Below are 18,193 nucleotides of genomic sequence, written 5' to 3'. Positions count from 1 at the left end.
TCAGAGACAGTGCAACATACAAAAACATAATCAACCACATAAATATCCTAAAACAGTAAAAAGCTGCATGATTATCTTATTAGATGGAGAAAAGTCCAACATACATTAATAAAATAAAACCCATGAGAGACTAGTGACACAAGAAATACACGTCAACATATGAAAGACCATTTAGGAGCTGGAGAGATGGCTTAGTGTTTGAGAGAGCTGGCTGATTTTCCAAAGGACCTGTGTTCAAATCCCAGCACCCACGTGGTAGCTCACTACTGTTTTGTAATTGCAGCTCCAGAGACTTGACACCCTCACCCAGACACACATGGAGGCAGAACACTAATGTAAATTTAAAGAAGAAAGACCATTTATAGCAAGCCAATAGCCAACATCACGCTACACAGAAAGAAACTCGATTCATTTCCATTAAAATCCGGAGAAGGCAGGGGCTGGAGAGATGAGTGAGAAGTTAAGAGCACTGGTTGTTCTTCCAAAAGACCCAGGTTCAATTCCCAGCACTTACATGAGAGCTCAAAGTGTCTGTAACTCCAGTTCCAGAGGATGCAGCAACCTCACACAAACATACATGCAGGTAAAACATCAGTGCAAAAAAATTTTTCAGGAACAAACAAGGATGTCCACTCCTGCCATACTTACTCCAGACAGTGCTTGAAGCCTTCTCTAGAGCCCATCATGGTGGATGCTAAAACTTTGGGGAATCCCATTAGCCTTTACATGTCTTCTTGGCAGTTGACTCGTTGGTTGGTTTAGTTTGGGTTGGTTAATTTTGAGACTGAAACTCACTCTGTACTTGATGATGAATATAAACTTTTAATCTCCATGAGTTCTGAGATCTACTATCAGGCCCAAATCCACTCTCTTCTGGAGAGGTAAGCCAGGATTTCATGAATGCTAGGCAAAAAACTCTACCAACTGAGCTCCATTCCCTATCCCACGTTTAAATTTAAAAAAAATTTTTTTTGGATTGTGTTTGGGTTTTGGTTTTACTTTATTTTAATGTCCTTCAAGACTTCATGATGTGTACCCAAGGTGTTTGTGTTAGAAAATTGAAGGCAAAACCAAAAAATCTGAAGTCAGAAACCAATCAATGGAAGTTAAAACTTATTTTGGAAAAGCTGAGGGCTCACACCACCTGAGGACTGATAGAATTTCTCTAACAGGTAATGGAAGTTTATTCAGTTAAGAGGGGGAAATGGGGACTGTGTGTCTGGACAGATGGTTGAATTTCCTCTTCCAGAGAAGAGAATGGTTCATGTGTTTTGGTCAATATTGAAAAACTTGGAGTGTTTTGTAGGATACTCTGTGCCAATCTTAGAGCCAGAAGATCCAGTTAAGCTTCTAGATGGTGGCAGTTGTTCTATCAGTTTGGATAATGGAAATCCTATTAGAATAGTAGAATTACACATTATCTATGTTATTGATGCGCTAATCAAAAAACATCAGGATTTTGCTCAAATCAGATTAAGGCAAATCCTACTCACGTATACATTCTGGAAAACTACAATGCAGCCACTAGGTGAGAAGGTCTCTCCTCAACAGTTTCTTCAGAGCCTTAGCAACATCCTTATTGCGGAGGGTGTAAATCAATGGATTCAGAGTGGGAGTAACAATGCTGTAGAAAACAGAGCCAACTTTGTCCTGCAATGGGGTGCGCTGGGACCTAGGTCTCATGTAGGAGAATATACACCCACCAAACCAAAGGAAAACCACCATGAGGTGAGAGCTGCATGTGGCAAAGGCATTCTTCTTACTCCCAACTGAACGCATCCGAATGACGCTGTGGAGAATGAATCCATAGGATGTACAGACAAGAATGATGGGGAGGAGGAGAAGTATCACGCTGCTGATGTACACTGTGTTCTCATACACAGTGATGTCCCCACACATCAGCTTCACAACAGCTGGAAATTCACAGTAGAAGTGGTGGATGACCCTTGACCCACAGAAACGGAAGCTCATCAAGATGGCCGTGTGGATTAGGGAATTTACAGATCCACTCAACCATGACATGACAGCCATCATCACTCCCACTCTTGTGCTCATGAGCACAGTGTAGTGTAAGGGGCGGCAGATGGCAACATAGCGGTCATAGGACATGAGGGCAAGGAGAACACACTCTGCACTGCCCGCAAACAGATAGAGGAAGTGCTGGACCCCACAGCCCACAAAGGAGATGGACTTCTTGCCAGACAGGTAGTTGCTAGCCATCTTGGGGACAGTGGTGAGGACATGCATCAGATCCATGAGGGACAGCTGACTGAGCAGGAAGTACATTGGTGTGTGCAGACGGGAGTCATAGCAGATGAGGAGGATGGTGAGGGTGTTGCCGCTCACTGCGGTAAGGAAGACCAGCATGGTGAAGAGGAAAAGACAATGGTGGTTGAAGGAGTCATCGAAGAGCCCTTGAAGGATGAAGTCTCCCAGAGAGGTCTGGTTCCACCTCCACATGCTCTCTTCCTCACCTCCTGTGGGAACAGAGATAAGACAGAAGGGTTATGCAAGAAACACAACTTCACAATAAGAACTTTCTATGCAGCAAAAAATGTGAAGTTTTTACCTTTCTTTTGCACATTTTAAAAAATATTGTATAAATTCATTTGAGATATACTGGATCAGATGTAGACATTTTTGTACAAGTATATATCTATTTATAATTTTTGAAGATATATTGTCTGCACATAAGAAACTGTCAGGAGAGAAAGTTGCTATTTCTGCACCCTTCTTTCCTTAAAAGATTAGCGAGTTTTGGTCCTACATTGGACAGTCATATAAGTCACTGAATTTCATATTGTTTAAGTACACTTTGAAGCAATGGCTCTCAGTCTTCCTATTAGTGAGTGAGACCCTTTAATATAGTTTCTCATGTCGTGGCACGGCCAAACCATAAAACTTTTTGTTTCTATTTCATAACTTTAATTTAGCTACTGCTGTGAATCGTAATGTAAATATTTTTGGTTGTAACCCACAGGTTGAGAGCTGATGGTTTAAAGAAACACATGACTAGTAAGACGAAACATAACAAAGCACCTATGTCCATGCTCCAGAAAATGAGTCAGAGATATATCCAGCTTATATTCGTGCCCATAAAATTGTGAATCATGAACAAGAGAAAGGATTGTAGCCTTCTTCAGCCAATCTTTGGTTTATCCAGTTGTCACCTGAATACAAATAAGATAAGCTCCTTGATTTCCATGGTGAAATATGACTCAAAGAAAAGAAAAAAGAAAGAAAAATATAAATTGATATTACAACTCTCTCTCTCTCTCTCTCTCTCTCTCTCTCTCTCTCTCTCTCTCTCTCTCTCTCCCTCTCTCTCTCCCTTGTAGTAATTTCCTCCTAAGTGAAACACTCCCTCCATAAGGAGAGAAGAGCCTCCTGAAATGTAGGAACTAAACAAATTTCACCCATCTAGAAAAGCTGAAATTTCCAAGAGTCTTAAGGGTCCCTTCCATTTCCAAGGGTGTATAAACAGTAAACATCTGCAGAGGCAGAAGACTCTCTCCAGCCAAGTTGCTAAGAAGAGACTCTCCTACCGCTGGGGCAGCCTGCAGGTCATGCAGAGAGTGTCAGAGCACTGTAGATCTCATGAATCTTCACCGGTGTTGGGATAAGCTTTTCTGATGTGCTGCTACTCTTCAGTTCATCCTGCTCCTGCAAGTAGCCACTCTCCCAGACTCCAATAAACTCATTGCCTCACCAAATTGAACTTTGGTGTAGTAATTTCTTTGGTCTGTCATGGATTCTAGGGAGAGTAGACACTGTGTGTGTGTGTGTGTGTGTGTGTGTGTGTGTGTGTGTGTGTGTGATGTGTTCCTGGGGAAAATTCTCACAGACACTTAATAACGATCTTACTTACAAGGGTTTCCAGGACACCACAAGGCTAATATTATCATACCTGGAATTTCCTCAGCAGAGATCTGGGCTGAGAACAAACATATGTGTGTAATGGAGCTGGCAGGAGAGTCCACCCTGAAACACACACACACACACACACACACACACACACACACACACACTGGCTACTCTTCCCTCCAAACAAGCTTTTCCTGAGGTTCACATCACACTTCCATCTCCAACCCTGGAGATAGTCACTAACAAGTGGAGTTTCAATAATTACCCCAATAGCAGCATCACAGGAAAAGCAGAACCTATGGTTCTGTCTCACTTCCCACAGCCAGCATTCGTACTTGGAACCCTTCCAGCAAATAGCAGGACAATCTCACTGACGTCTTTATCATTGTCAGCCTATTGACAGGGTGGACTGAGCAACAAGGTTTCTTCTACACTTGGGAGTTGGGCAGTGCAGTCATGCAGAATGCTTCCTCTGACTCTAAGCCTCTATTGCAGACCTTTCTAACCCAGCTCAAGTGTAGGGCAATGGGAATTTTCAGGAATGTGACACAGTTTCAATCATCGCATTCCCAGGAAAAAGTAGGATCTGGATTTCCTTGATGTTTTAGATACTTAAAAGTCTCTTCTTAGAGCTATCCTCGCATCCTTCTGTTATGAAGGTTTAATTCAGTATATCCAGTCAAGAAGTCCCTTTCTGACTGTACAAGTGTTTCCTAACTGTAGCTAAAGACACCAGAATGGACATGGCCTGGCGTGAGCCAGCCATGAGGGAAGAAGAGCATCTTCTATTAGAAATGAAACCGCTGCAAGCCCAGAGGGCCTATGATGACAGCTAAGCCAATTTGACAAAGCTGAATTGACAACATGGGGACTTTCCCACAAAGGACACATCCTTGATCTCTTCTGGGAACACTTACCAGAGACACTAACTATTATTTGCTCTTCACTGTGAGAAATGAATTTCCTAAGACTTGATTTACTTGGAGATCATTTGTGGGGTCACAGGAATAAGGTATCTGGAAATAGTTTGCCCTGGGCCCAATGTAGGACGATTCTCACTAGGGATCAATTAACCATAATGAACATTTGCTGGAGCTATGTGTTCTGTTTTGGAATAAAGATCTCTCTTGCCTCTTTCCATCCAACCATCCTGACAAAGCCTGAGCAAACATCTAGTAAAGAGGGTTTCCCTAGAGTGCAAAGAAGCAAACAGCACATTGATGTCTGTATTGCAAGACTCAAGAGAATTAATCAGTCACGGTGCCTGCAAGTCTCAGTACTGTCAGATACTGCTCATGTGTAAGCCATCATCCTGTGGGAGGAAAGAATCTTTGGCTGTAACTTAGTCCACCAGATAGGCTCAAGTCTCCCCAACCCGAGAGGCTATAATCTCCATAGATAAAGTAGATTGGAAATCAGCCTACCACAGGCTTTTAACACTAACTCTCCGTAGAGTTCACCAGTGATGCAACTCCACACTCCCCATAGATGACAGTGCCCTGACCACTGTACCCCTCACAATCCTATGTTATAGCTAGTTAAACTTCTTTGCAGGACATTTTCTGATCAAGAGAAAGCAAGTGAGCCTAATGAAAGAGGACATATGTCCTAAGTCCAAGGACAGGGGAGGAATGAAGGCAAGAAGACATCTGCAAATTGCTTGCAGGCCAGCCCATGTCAATTAGTGGGTTGCAGGTTCCATGAAATGTACTGTCTCAGTAATATTAAGTGTCCACTAAGAATGTAACATTTATATAATTCCTGATTGTGTCATGGCTTTTTTGCTATAGTCTGTTGTATATATGTGCAATAAGTTAAATATATATATATATATATATATATATATATATATATATATATATATATATATAAACTTTAAAAAATTTATTTAACAAAAATATTAGGTGTCAAGGGACTTAAGACATCTTATGTAAACTTAAAATCTCCACATGTACTGTCAGACACTCATGTACACAAAGGTAAACATGTATACACAAATAAAGACTGATCCTGGAGGCTGTCTGCCAACCCCTAAACTGTGGCAAGGTGTCCATGTGCTCCCTGGCTTATGTTTTACTTGTTTTCAGGATCCAGAAATAGCTCAGTCACAAAAATAAGCCACTTCTCATGATGAAAGCTGGCTATAGCGCTCTAAAATTTGGGACACAGTGAATTTGATTTCTGCTGTAGTGCTAGCCTGTCACACAGGAAAAGTTACTCACACCCCAATCTCCACACTGGATTTAAGGGTTGTAAAAACCATAGTTTGCTCCTGTGTGTAATCCTGCCATTCTTTTGATATTAAGGGTGCCTGGCTCACCTGTTGTGTGTAGGTGTGTGTGTGTGTGTGTGTGTGTGTGTGTGTGTGTGTGTGTGATGAATGTGCACATATACATGTGTTACCCAATATGTCTACAGATGTGGAGCCCAGAGGTGGTAGCCAGCTTCTTTTCCAGTAGAACTCTATCTTGTTTGCTGTAGACAGTTTCTCAATTAATCTAGAGCTTACTGACATTACTAGACTGGCTGTCCAGGAAGCTTCCGGCATCATTCTGTCTTCCCATTACCTACCTGCAGCTGGGGAGATAGGGTATACATGACTATGGCCAACTTTTAACATAGGTACTGTAACTTAGTCTGTTGAGTGCTTGCCTAGCATACGTGGAGCCCCCAGGTCAAACCACATCACAAATATGAAGTGGGATGTCACAGGCTTATAATCCCAAGCAGAGAAAGCTGCTGAACTCCCAGAATGCATTAGAAGATGCTGTGGAGAATGAATCCATAAGTTGCAGAGATGAGAATGATGGGGAGGAGAAGACGTGCAACAGTGCTGACATACACTGTGTTCTCATACACAGTGATGTCCCCACACACCAGCTTCACAACAGCTGGAAGTTCACAGTAGAAGTGGTGGATGACCCTTGACCCACAGAAGGGGAAGCTCATTAAGATGGCCCTTTGGATAGGGGGTTCACAGTTGCACCCAACCATGACATGACAGCCATCATCACTACCACTCTTCTGTTCATGAGCACAGTGTAGTGTAAGGGGTGGCAGATGGCAGCATAGCGGTCATAGGACATGAAGGCCAGGAGGACACACTCAGCACCACCCAGAGACAGATAGAGGAAGTGCTGGGTGGCACAGCCCACAAAGGAGATGGACTTCTTGCCAGACAGGTAGTTGCTAGCCATCTTGCAGACAGTTGTGAGGAGGTGCATCAGATCCATGAGGGACAGCTGACTGAGCAGGAAGTACATTGGTGTGTGCAGATGGGAGTCATAGCAGATGAGGAGGATGGTGAGGGTGTTGCCGCTCACTGCGGTAAAGAAGACCAGCATAGTGAAGAGGAAAAGACAATGGTGGTTGAAGGAGTCATCAAAGAGCCCTTGAAGGATGAAGTCTTCCAGAGAGGTCTGGTTCCACCTCCATGTGTTTACTAGTGGGTTACAAATAGGGGTAGAATTTATTCAGAAAAGGTCCTCAGGTAGGAAGAGAGAAAAGAGTCAGATGAAGAAAAACATCTGCAGTAGAGATTCATAGAGTTGGACATGGGCGAAAGAAGAGGTGGAAGTCTGTGTGCATGAACCGATTCAAGAGATTATGTGTAGATATCTTGAGTGCTTTGGACCAATCTGTATAAATCTGAGGAAAGTGGATTTCATTTTTTCTTTGCTTTATTTATTCCGTGTGTGTGTGTGTGTGTGTGTGTGTGTGTGTGTGTGTGACAGAGAGAGAGACACACAGAGAGAGAGAGAGAGAGACAGAGACAGAGACAGAGACAGACAGAGAGACAGACTAACTATACAGTTATGAACCTTCTGGAACTCATTGTGTACCAGGCTGGTCTGGAATTCATAGAAATCTGCCTGACTTTGCCTCAGAAGTGAGGACTTAATGACCTGGCCACCACACCTATGTGCTGCAGGATCTTGATCGCAAAGGCTGTGCCATGCCCACAAGACAACATTTGCAGCACTTTCCTTTATTTTCTGGCTCTTATGCACAACACTTGTCCCTTCTTACATGATAATATCAGAAACACAGGAGTGCTATGAATGTTCTTTTTAGCAGTGAGCACTGATCTATCACTCACTCTTGGTTGCTTTAACCACTGTGCCACCTCTGCAGCCTCATCCTAGGTATTTTATAAACTATGTAGAATTGGGATATTTTTCAAGGTTTTCTTCTTCGGAAGTTCATTACTGGCACATAGAAAAGCTACTAATTCATTGTTGGTAGATGGCTCAGTCAGTAAAATGTTTGTCACACTAGTATAAGGACCTGAGTTCAATCTCAAGCACTCACCAGGGGGCCAGCGTGGCAGCATGTGCTTATCATTCCAGCCAGGAGGAGGTGGAAAAAGGCAAGTCATGGGGCTCACTGACCAATCAGTGAGCTCCAAGCTCAATATGAGATTCTGTCTCAAGAATAAATCGGAAAGGACTAGAGAGATGGCTGAGTGGTTAAGAGCACTGTCTGCTCTTCCAGGAGTCCTGAGTTCAGTTCCCAGAAACCACATGGTGGCTCATGACCACCTAAAATGAGATATGGTGCCCTCTTCTGGTGTGCAGGCATGCATGCAAGCAGAACACTGGAGACAAAGTAAATAAAGAAATCATAAAAAAAAATAAGTTGGAAAATGAGTAAGGAGAACAGCTGACATTCACATTTGGCCTCATTAAGTACATTTGCGCGCACGTGTGCATGCACACACACACACACACACACACACAAATAAAATAAATTCAACTTTTTAAAAAGGATGAAACGTGGAGCAACTTCTTAGATAACAAAAATCTTCAGCTGTGGGGATGACTCAGTGTATTAGAACACTAACTGACCTTGTAAAAACCAAGTTCAGTTCCTGGTGCCCACATGGTGGCTCACAACTCTCTGTAACTCCAGTTTGAGGGGATCTGATGCCTTCTTCCAAGAACTCCAGGTATTCCTGTGGTGCACAAAGCAAACATGCAAACCAACACTCCATCATAAAAGTATATACTTAAATAAAATAAAATTGTAGACTGCCACTTAGATGCATGGGGTGAAAGAAAGGGCCTGGGGTTGTGTGGAGTCTTGTCTCCCCTCTGGTTTATGATGCTACTGAGTCTGCACTGGACTAGTGCTGTAAGGCGCGGCCACACCCGATAATGGCGGCGACCTTTACTATTTGTCGGCAACCATTACCGCTCCCGCACATGCGCAGACATAAGCCCTCTCAATGCACCCCTCCCGAACAGGGGTATGCAAATGAAGCACTCCAACACAGCCCTCTGGACTGCGGGCATGCTAATGGGGCATGCTAATGAGGCATGCTAATGAGGCATGCTAATGAGGCATGCTAATGAGGCATTCAAATGCAACCAATGAGACTTTGAAATGCCACATACAGACAGTATTTAAACAACGTGCTTGTGGGCATTCGGGGTCTTTCGCTTCAGCTTCAAGGGCGCTCCCAATAAAGCGCGATTGAGAAGGATCCTGGTGTCTGCGTCATTCCTGCCGGTGGGAGGGCGCGACAAGTGCTGCCTTCCACAGAATGCTGTGTCCCAGGAGAGCTGTGTTCACTTTAGTAGCGTTTCTTCTTTGCACATCAGTGACATCTCATAGCCACACTTGGCCTTCCACAGACTAGGCAGGCTCTCTGACTAATCACATCCCACCCAGTGGCTTAAGTGGAATTCTAGCTGAGGCTTGGACATGGGTATGCCTCCCTCATGTGTTGTAGCTGTGAGATGTAACCACTGCACTGAAAACTGTACAGAGAGAAGATCTGAGTATGTCTTTTTTTTTGATACAGGGTTTCTCTGTGTGTATTCCTGGGTGTCCTGGACTCACTTTGTAGACCAGGATTGCCTCGAACTCACAGGGACCCACCTGCCTCTGCCTCCTGAGTGTTGGGTTAAAGGTGTGTACACCCAGTGAAGGTCTGCATATTAATCACCTGTGAGAAGGAGACACCTCTGTATAGGTGTGTTATGTGCATAAGCCTGTCACCACAGAGGCCAAAAGAGATGTCAGATCCTCTAGAAGTGGAGCTATAGCAGTTGTGAGCCTTCCAACACTGGTGCGCTGAAAGAACAGCAATGGAGGTATCTTCATGCCTGATCTCAAAATGTACCACAGAGCAGCAGTAACAAAAGGTGTATGCTACTGTATAGAAACAGGAGGATAGAGTGATGGAATCAAATTGAACACCCAGAAATAAACCCACACACTAATGGCCACTTGATCCAAAACCATACAAATGGAAAAAAGATATCACCGTCAACAAATGATGCTGGTCTAACTTGATGTCTTCATGTAGAAAAATGAAAACAGATCCATATTTATTACCCTGCACAAAGTAAAGTTCAAGTAGATCCAGGAGCCTAATATAAAACAATAAAACTATTAGAGGAGAAAGTGGGAAAGAGCCTTGAACTCATTGGCAAAGGAGACAACATCCTTAACAGAACACAAACAGCTCAGCCTTTATGATTAACAATGAATAAATGGGGCCTCATGAACCTGAAAAACTTCTGTAAAGTAAAGAACAGTATCAATAAAACAAAATGACAGCCTACAGACTGGGAAGAGAATGCACCAACCCTACATCTGACAGAGTGTTCACTTTAGTAGCTTTTCTTCTTTGCACGTGAGTGACATCTTTTAGCCACACTTGGCCTTCCACAGTCTAGGCAGGCTCTCTGACCAATCAGATACCATCCACTGGATTAACTGGAATTCTGGACAGAATGGTAATATCTAAATTACATAAAGAAGTCAAAGTAGTAAACTCCGACAAACAAAATAATCCAAATAAAAAAGAGAGTACAGAGCTAAGCCGAATTCCCAGCAGAGGAATATCAATGGCTGAGCAACACTTAAAGAGATGTTCAGTATCTTTAGTCATCAGGGAAATGAAAATCAAAATGACTCTGAGATTCCAGCTTATACCCACCGGAATGGCTAAGAGAAAAGACTCAAGGTACAGCACATGCTGGTGAGGATGTGGAGAAGGGAACACTCTTCCACTGCTGGTGCAAGTGTAAACTTGTAGAGTCACTTGCAAATAAAGCTGGTGCTTTCTCAGCAAATTGGGAATAGCTCTACCTCAAGACACAGATATACCACTCCTGGGTATATACTGAAAAGACGCTCAATCATACAACTTGCTCAACTATGTTCATACCAGTTTTATTCATAATAATCAGAATCTGGAAACAAGCCAGATGTCCCTCAACCGAAGAATAAAAAAGTAAAGAAACTGTGGTACATTTACACAAAGGAATACTGTTCAGCTATTAAAAAGAAACCATGAAATTTGCAGGCAAATGGAAGGATCATCCGGGGTGAGGTAACACAGACCCAGAAAGACACACATGGTATGTTCTCAGTTATAAGTGGATTTTAGCCATAAAGTACAGGATAGCCATACTACAATGCACAGAACCAAAGAGGATAAGTAACAAGAGGGATCCAAGGGAGGATGCTTAAACCTCACTCAGAAAGGTTTAGACAGGGCTAGTGGTTGAAGAGAGGGAACAAAGTAGGACAGGAAACACTGCGAGATATGAGCAAGGAGAGCAGACCTGGGGAGAGCAGGGACTGGAGGACAAAAGGTCTGTGGAGAAAAGAGAAACTTTTGGCAGTTTCCATGACAACCTGGAGACCTAAGTCATGGCAGGCACCCAGGGGGATGTGAGAGAGACTCTAGATGAGATTCCAAGTACCAGGGGTATTGACTCAGTTTTCTTAAACAATATATTTTATTACAAACTTATTAAGTGAGCATACATCCCTTATAACCCGACTAACTGAAAAAATAGGAGAAGAGGATTAAAGAATACCTAAACGATAAGGATTATCAGTTCTGAGGACTGACTCTCCTGGCTTGGTCAGCAGGATTTCTTCTGCTGGAACCTGGAGTAACCAGAACCTGAACACCAACTCACTCACAAAAACTTTGACCCAAAATTCACCCTGCCTAGAAGATGTACAGGGATAAATATAGAACAGGTATAGAAGAGATTGAGGGAAGGTTAAAACAATGCCTGGTCCAGCTCAAGACCCACCTCATGGGAGAGAAACAACCCCTGACATTGTTAATGATAGTCTGCTATGCTTGCAGACAGGAGACAATCAGAGCTGTTCTCTGAGAGGCTCTACCCAGCTGTGCCTCCAAGCAGATGTTGAGACTCACAACCAAACCTTGGTCAATGTGTAGGGACCCTTGCGGTAAACTGGTGGCAAAAAGAGAGAAAAGGCCCTGGAGGTGACAGGAGCCTCACAGGAAGACCAACTGAGCCAACTATGCAGGGCCCTGAGGGACCTGCGGACACTGAAACACAAGGCAGGACCTAGCATGGACTGGATGTAGGCCCCTACAAAGATGTAGTTGAAGGCCAGCTCAGGCTTCATGGTGGGTCCCCTAGTAAGGAAAGTGATGGCTCTCTCTGACAGTTTTTCAATCACTTCTGCCTGGCAGGACTTCCCTGACAGGCCAGAGGGGAAGAGGGCATGTTCAGTCCTGATATGACTTGATGAGCCAGGGAGGACTGGAAAGGGGGCTCCTCTTTTCTGAGGAACAGGGGAGAGGGAAGTGGGAGAGGGCGGAAAGGTGGCACTGAGAGGTGAGGAGGGATGGGGCTAAGACCAGGATGTAAAGTGAATAAACAAACAAACAAATAAATAAACCTTTATAAAAGGGGAAAACCCTCAAGTACCAGCACCACCTGTTGAGACTATGGAGAAGGAGAACACTCTTCCATTGCTGGTGGGAGTGTAAATTTGTATAACCACTTTGGAAAGTGATCTGGTGGCTTCTCAGAAAATTAGGGACAGCTCTACCTCAAACCCAGCAATACCACTCTTGGATATATATCCAAAAGACACTTTATCATACAACAAGGACATTTGCTCAACTATGGTCATAGGAGCATTATTTGTAATGGCCAGAATCTGGAAACAACCTAGATGTCCCTCAACCAAAGAATGGATAAAGAAACTGTGGCACATCTATACAATGGAATAGTATTCAGCTATAAAAACTAAGGACATCATGAAATAAATGGAGCTGGAAAAGGTCATCCTGAGTGAGTTAACCCAGACCAGTAGGACACACATGGTGTATACTCACTTAGAAGTGCATATTAGGCACACAATACAGCATAACAACACTACTATCCACAGACCTAAAGAAGCTAAGTAACAAGGAGGACCTTAGGAAGGATGCTTACTTTTCATTCAGAAGGACAAATAGAATAGACACTGGGAATCATTGGAGAATGGAAATAGGACTGGAGCCTACAATAGAAGTCTTCTGAAAGATTCTACTCAGCAGCGGATCGAATCAGAAGCTGAGCCTCACAACCAAACTTTGTGCAGAGCACAGGGAGTCATATGGAAGAGTTGAGGGTCAGATAGAAGGAGCCAGAGACGTCAGGAGCTCCACAGAAGACCGACAGAATCAACAAATCTAGGCCTGGGGTAGGTTGTGTGGAAACTGATGCATCAAACCACGACCATGCAAGGAGAGCACCTAGGACCCCAACACAGATGTAGCTGATAGACACCTCAATGTTCATATTGGCTCTGACTAAGGCAAGCAGGGCATGCCCCTGCCATGGGCTCTGTCACCTACACTTGGATCACTTCCCCCTGATTGTGTGCCTTATCATGCCACAGAGGAAGTGGATGCAGGGAGTCCTGATTAGACTTGATAGGCTGTGGTCAGTTGTTAGGGTTGAGAAGGGCTCCTCCTCTCTGAGGACCAGAGTAGAGGAATTAGGGGAGGAGGGAAGAGGGAAGGGGAAGGGAAGGTGGTACCAGGAGCAGATGAGAAAGAGGGTTACAACTGGAACATAAAGTGAATAGAATTTTTAAATAAGAAAAAAGAAGGCAATTTAAAACTTTCAAAAATTGAATGAAAGTGAAAATACAGCCAGGCATGATGGTGCATGCCTTCAATCCCAGCATTCAGAAGGTAGAGGCTGGCAGATCTCTTTGAGTTCAAGGCCATCATGGTCTATGAAGGAAGTCAAGGTCAGCCAGGTCTTGTTACACAGAGAAACCCTGCCTCAAAAAAACCCAAAGGAAAAGAGAGAGAGAGAGAGAGAGAGAGAGAGAGAGAGAGAGAGAGAGAGAGAGAGAGAGAAGAGGGAGGAGGGAGAGGGAGAGTTGGGGGGAGGGGGAGGGAGAGGGAGAGGGAGAGGGAGAGGGAGAGGGAGAGGGAGAGGGAGAGGAAGACGGAGAAGGAGAGGGAGAGAGAAACATAACATACCCAAACTTGTGGAGGAAATTCTAGGAGGCAACAAGTTCATCGCACTAAGTACCTACATCAGAACAATAGAGAGCTCTAGAATCAATAACTCAATGACACACTTTGGAGTCTAGAGAAACAATAAAAATTAATACCAAAAATTTATGGATCAGAAGCAATAAACTCAGGGCACAAATTAGTAAAATAAAAAAAAGCAGTACAGCCAAAACTAAAAATATATACTACCAGACTGTAAAACAGAAAAGAAAGATATGAAAATTTCTAATTTAGGTAGAATTATGTCACTCCACCCACCTTTTTCTCTCCCAAAATCCCCCAGACACCTCCCTTGAAATTCCCCGCTATGACACCACTCTCAAGTTGATAGTACTTTTTTTTTTTAACACTTAGTTACTTATATTAAACTTGGTATGAACAATATTTAGTACTCTACACAAATGATAATGAGGTTTGAAAATGAGCAGATTCTTGACATTTATCTAACCTTTTTACTTGGATTTTTCAAGTTAATCTCTTTAATTTTTAAAAATTTAATTAACTGATTCAGATTACCTCTCAATTATAATCCCATCCCTTGTAGTCTCCCATTCTCTCTCCCTCCCACTTTACCCTAATCCCCTCCCCAATATCTGCGACTGAGGGCTACCTCCTCTTCCTCTATATGATCATAGGCTATCAAGTCTCATCTTGGTAGCCTGCTATTCTTCCTCTGAGTGGTTCTGGGTCTCCCCATCAAAGGGATGTGGTCAAATATGGGGCACCGGAGCTCATGTGAGAGTCATCCCTCGCTCTCCACTCACCTGTGGAGAATGCACTGTCTATTGCTTGGATCTGGATAGGGCTTCAGTGCTTACTGCATGTATTGTCCTTGGTTGGTGCAGTAGTTTGAGAGGAACTCCTAGGCCTGAATCTGCACATCATAATGTTCTGCTTGTCGGATTCTAGGACCTGCTGGTTCTTCCTATTTCCCCATTCTCCCATACTTCTCTCACCTAGAGTCCCAAGAAGATGTCCTCTCATCTATCCCAATTTCCTGGTAAATTGGGTCTTTCATAGGATACGCCCCTTTGGCTAGTGTCTATATATAAGTGAGTATGTACCATTTGAGTCTTTCTGCTTCTGGGTTAACTCACTCATTATGATCATTTCTATTTCCATCCATTTGTCCACAAATTTTGGGATTTCTTCTTTTTAATAGCTGAGTAGTATTCCATAGTGTAAATGTACCAGTTTCTCTATCCATTCTTCTAGTGAGGAACACTTAGGCTGTTTCCATGTTCTGGCTATTATGAATAAGGCTTCTATGAACATAGTTGAACATATGTCTTTGTTGTGTGCTGGAGTATCTTCTGGGTATATTCCAAGGAGTGTAATATTATATTTTTAACATACAGAAATCAATAAATACAACCTACTGAGTCCATTATTGCTGTTTGTTCATATATAGTTTCAAGGCAGAACACTCTGACCTGGACAGCTAGTAATGGGGTTCATTATTTACCCACCGTGATTGGTATCACCCCAGAGATTCAGAGATAGTCCAACACACAAAAACATAATCCACCACATAAACATCCTAGATACAAAAAAGCCACATGATCATCTCATTAGATGGAGAAAAGTCCAACATATGTTAGTAAAATCAAATGCATGAGAAATTAGCGATACAAGGAATATCCGTCAACATAGGAAAGACCATTTAGAGGCTGAAGAGATGGCTTAGTGTTTGAGAGAGCTGGCTGCTTTTCCAAAGGACCTGTGTTCAAATCCCAGCACCCACGTGGTAGCTCACTACTGTTTTGTAATTCCAGCTCCAGGGACTTGACACCCTCACACAGACATAGATGGATACAGACTACTAATGTAAATTTAAAAAGAAAGACCATTTACAGCAAGCCAACAGCCAAAATCATGCTAAACAGAAAGAAACTTGAATCAATTCCATTAAAATCAGGAGCAAGGAAGGTGCCTGGAGAGGTGAGTCAGCAGTTAAGAGCACTGGCTGTTCTTCCAGAAGACCCAGGTTCAATTCCCAGCACTTACATGAGAGCTCAAAGTGTCTGTAACTCCAGTTCCAGAGGATGCAGCAACCTCACATAAACATACATGCAGGCAAAACATCAGTGCCAAAAAAAATTCAGGAACAGGGCAAGGATATCCACTCCTGCCATACTTACTCCAGACAGTGCTTGAAGCCTTCTCTAGAGCCCATCATGGTGCATGCTAATACTTTGGGGAATCCCATTAGCCTTTACATGTCTTCTTGGCAGTTGACCCGTTGGTTGGTTTTGTTTGGGTTGGTTAATTTTGAGACTGGCCCTCACTCTGTACATGATGATGAATATAAACTTCTGATCTCCATGAGTTCTGAGATCTACTACCAGGCCCAATTCCACCCACTCCTGGAGAGGTAAGCCAGGATTTCATGAATGTTAGGCAAAAAACTCTACCAACTGAGCTCCATTCCCTATTCCTCCTTTCAAAAGTTTTTTTTTTTTTGGTTTTTCGAGACAGAGTCTCTCTGTATAACCTTGGCTGTCCTGGACTCACTTTGTAGACCAGGCTGGCCTCGAACTCACAGCGATCCACCCGCCTCTGCTGGGATTAAAGGCGTGCGCCACCACGCCCGGCTCAAAAGTTTTTATTTCTTTATTTTTTTGTATTCGATTTGTGTTTTGGTCTGACTTTATCCTTAGTTGTTGAAGAGCTTCATCATATGTACCCAAGGTGTTTGTGTTATAAAATAAAAGACAAAACCAAAGAATCTAAAGTTAATGGAAGCTAAAAACTTATTTTAGAAAACCCAAGGGCTCACACCACCTGAGTAGTGAATGAATTTCTCTAACAGGATATGAAATTTACTGAGTTAAGAGGGGGAAATGGGGACTGTGTGTGGACAGATGATTGAATTTCTGCTTCAGGAAGTTCATGTTAAGCTTCTAAGATGGTGGCAGTTGTTCTATCAGATTGGATAATGGAAATACTATTAAAATAGTAGAATTACACATTATCCATGTTATTGATGCGCTAATCAAAAAACATCAGAATTTTGCTCATATCAGATTAAGGCAAATCCTACTCAAATATACATTCTGGAAAGCTACAATTGCAGCCACTAGGTGAGAAGGTCTCTCCTCAACAGTTTCTTCAGAGCCTTAGCCACATCCTTATTGCGGAGAGTGTAAATCAAGGGATTCAGAGTGGGAGTAACGATGCTGTAGAAAACGGAACCAACTTTGTCCTGCAATGGGGTGTGCTGGGACCTAGGTCTCATGTAGGAGAATATGCATGCACCAAACCAAAGGGAAACCACCATGAGGTGAGAGCTGCATGTGGCAAAGGCATTCTTCTTACTCCCAACTGAACGCATCTGAATGACGCTGTGGAGAATGAATCCATAGGATGTAGAGATAAGAATGATGGGGAGGAGAAGAAGTATAATGCTGCTGATGTATACTATGTTCTCATAGGCAGTGATGTCCTCACACACCAGCTTTACAACAGCTGGATATTCACAGTAGAAGTGGTGGATGACCCTTGACCCACAGAAACGGAAGCTCATCAAGATGGCCGTGTGGATCAGGGAGTTCACAGATGCACCCAACCATGACATGACAGCCATCATCACTCCCACTCTTGTGCTCATGAGCACAGTGTAGTGTAAGGGGCGGCAGATGGCAACATAGCGGTCATAGGACATGAGGGCTAGGAGGACACACTCTGCACTGCCCACAAACAGATAGAGGAAGTGCTGGACCCCACAGCCCACAAAGGAGATGGACTTCTTGCCAGACAGGTAGTTGCTAGCCATCTTGGGGACGGTTGTGAGGACGTGCATCAGATCCATGAGGGACAGCTGGCTGAGCAGGAAGTACATTGGTGTGTGCAGACGGGAGTCATAGCAGATGAGGAGGATGGTGAGGGTGTTGCCACTCACTGCGGTAAGGAAGACCAGCATGGTGAAGAGGAAAAGACAATGGTGGTTGAAGGAGTCATCGAAGAGCCCTTGAAGGATAAAGTCTTCCAGAGAGGTCTGGTTCCACCTCCACATGCTCTCTT

General features: G+C 43.4%; 2 protein-coding genes and 1 pseudogene across 3 annotated transcripts; all 3 read right to left on the bottom strand.

The window, feature by feature from the left end:
* Window positions 1–1,524: 1,524 nt before the first annotated feature.
* Window positions 1,525–2,460, bottom strand: LOC311587187 (olfactory receptor 2AE1-like; the record flags this gene model as incomplete). The annotated part of the gene is made up of 1 exon (XM_084763679.1): window positions 1,525–2,460. The coding sequence occupies one exon, from the start codon at window positions 2,458–2,460 to the stop codon at window positions 1,525–1,527; it is 936 nt and encodes a 311-aa protein (XP_084619805.1).
* A 4,036-nt stretch (window positions 2,461–6,496) lies between these two features.
* Window positions 6,497–8,242, bottom strand: LOC311587186 (olfactory receptor 2AE1-like; annotated as a pseudogene). The gene is made up of 2 exons: window positions 8,176–8,242; window positions 6,497–7,306 (listed from the first exon to the last, which is right to left on the bottom strand). The product of its transcript is annotated as an olfactory receptor 2AE1-like (transcript).
* A 9,007-nt stretch (window positions 8,243–17,249) lies between these two features.
* LOC311587185 (olfactory receptor 2AE1-like) lies at window positions 17,250–18,185 on the bottom strand (the record flags this gene model as incomplete). Its single annotated transcript, XM_084763678.1, has 1 exon — window positions 17,250–18,185. The coding sequence occupies one exon, from the start codon at window positions 18,183–18,185 to the stop codon at window positions 17,250–17,252; it is 936 nt and encodes a 311-aa protein (XP_084619804.1).
* Between the last annotated feature and the right edge of the window lie 8 nt (window positions 18,186–18,193).

This window comes from Acomys minous (assembly GCF_964271855.1).
Source record: "Acomys minous genome assembly, chromosome: 16".
NCBI lineage: Eukaryota > Metazoa > Chordata > Mammalia > Rodentia > Muridae > Acomys > Acomys minous.
Note: the sequence above shows the minus strand (reverse complement) of the source record. Positions and strands in the feature narration are given on the sequence as shown.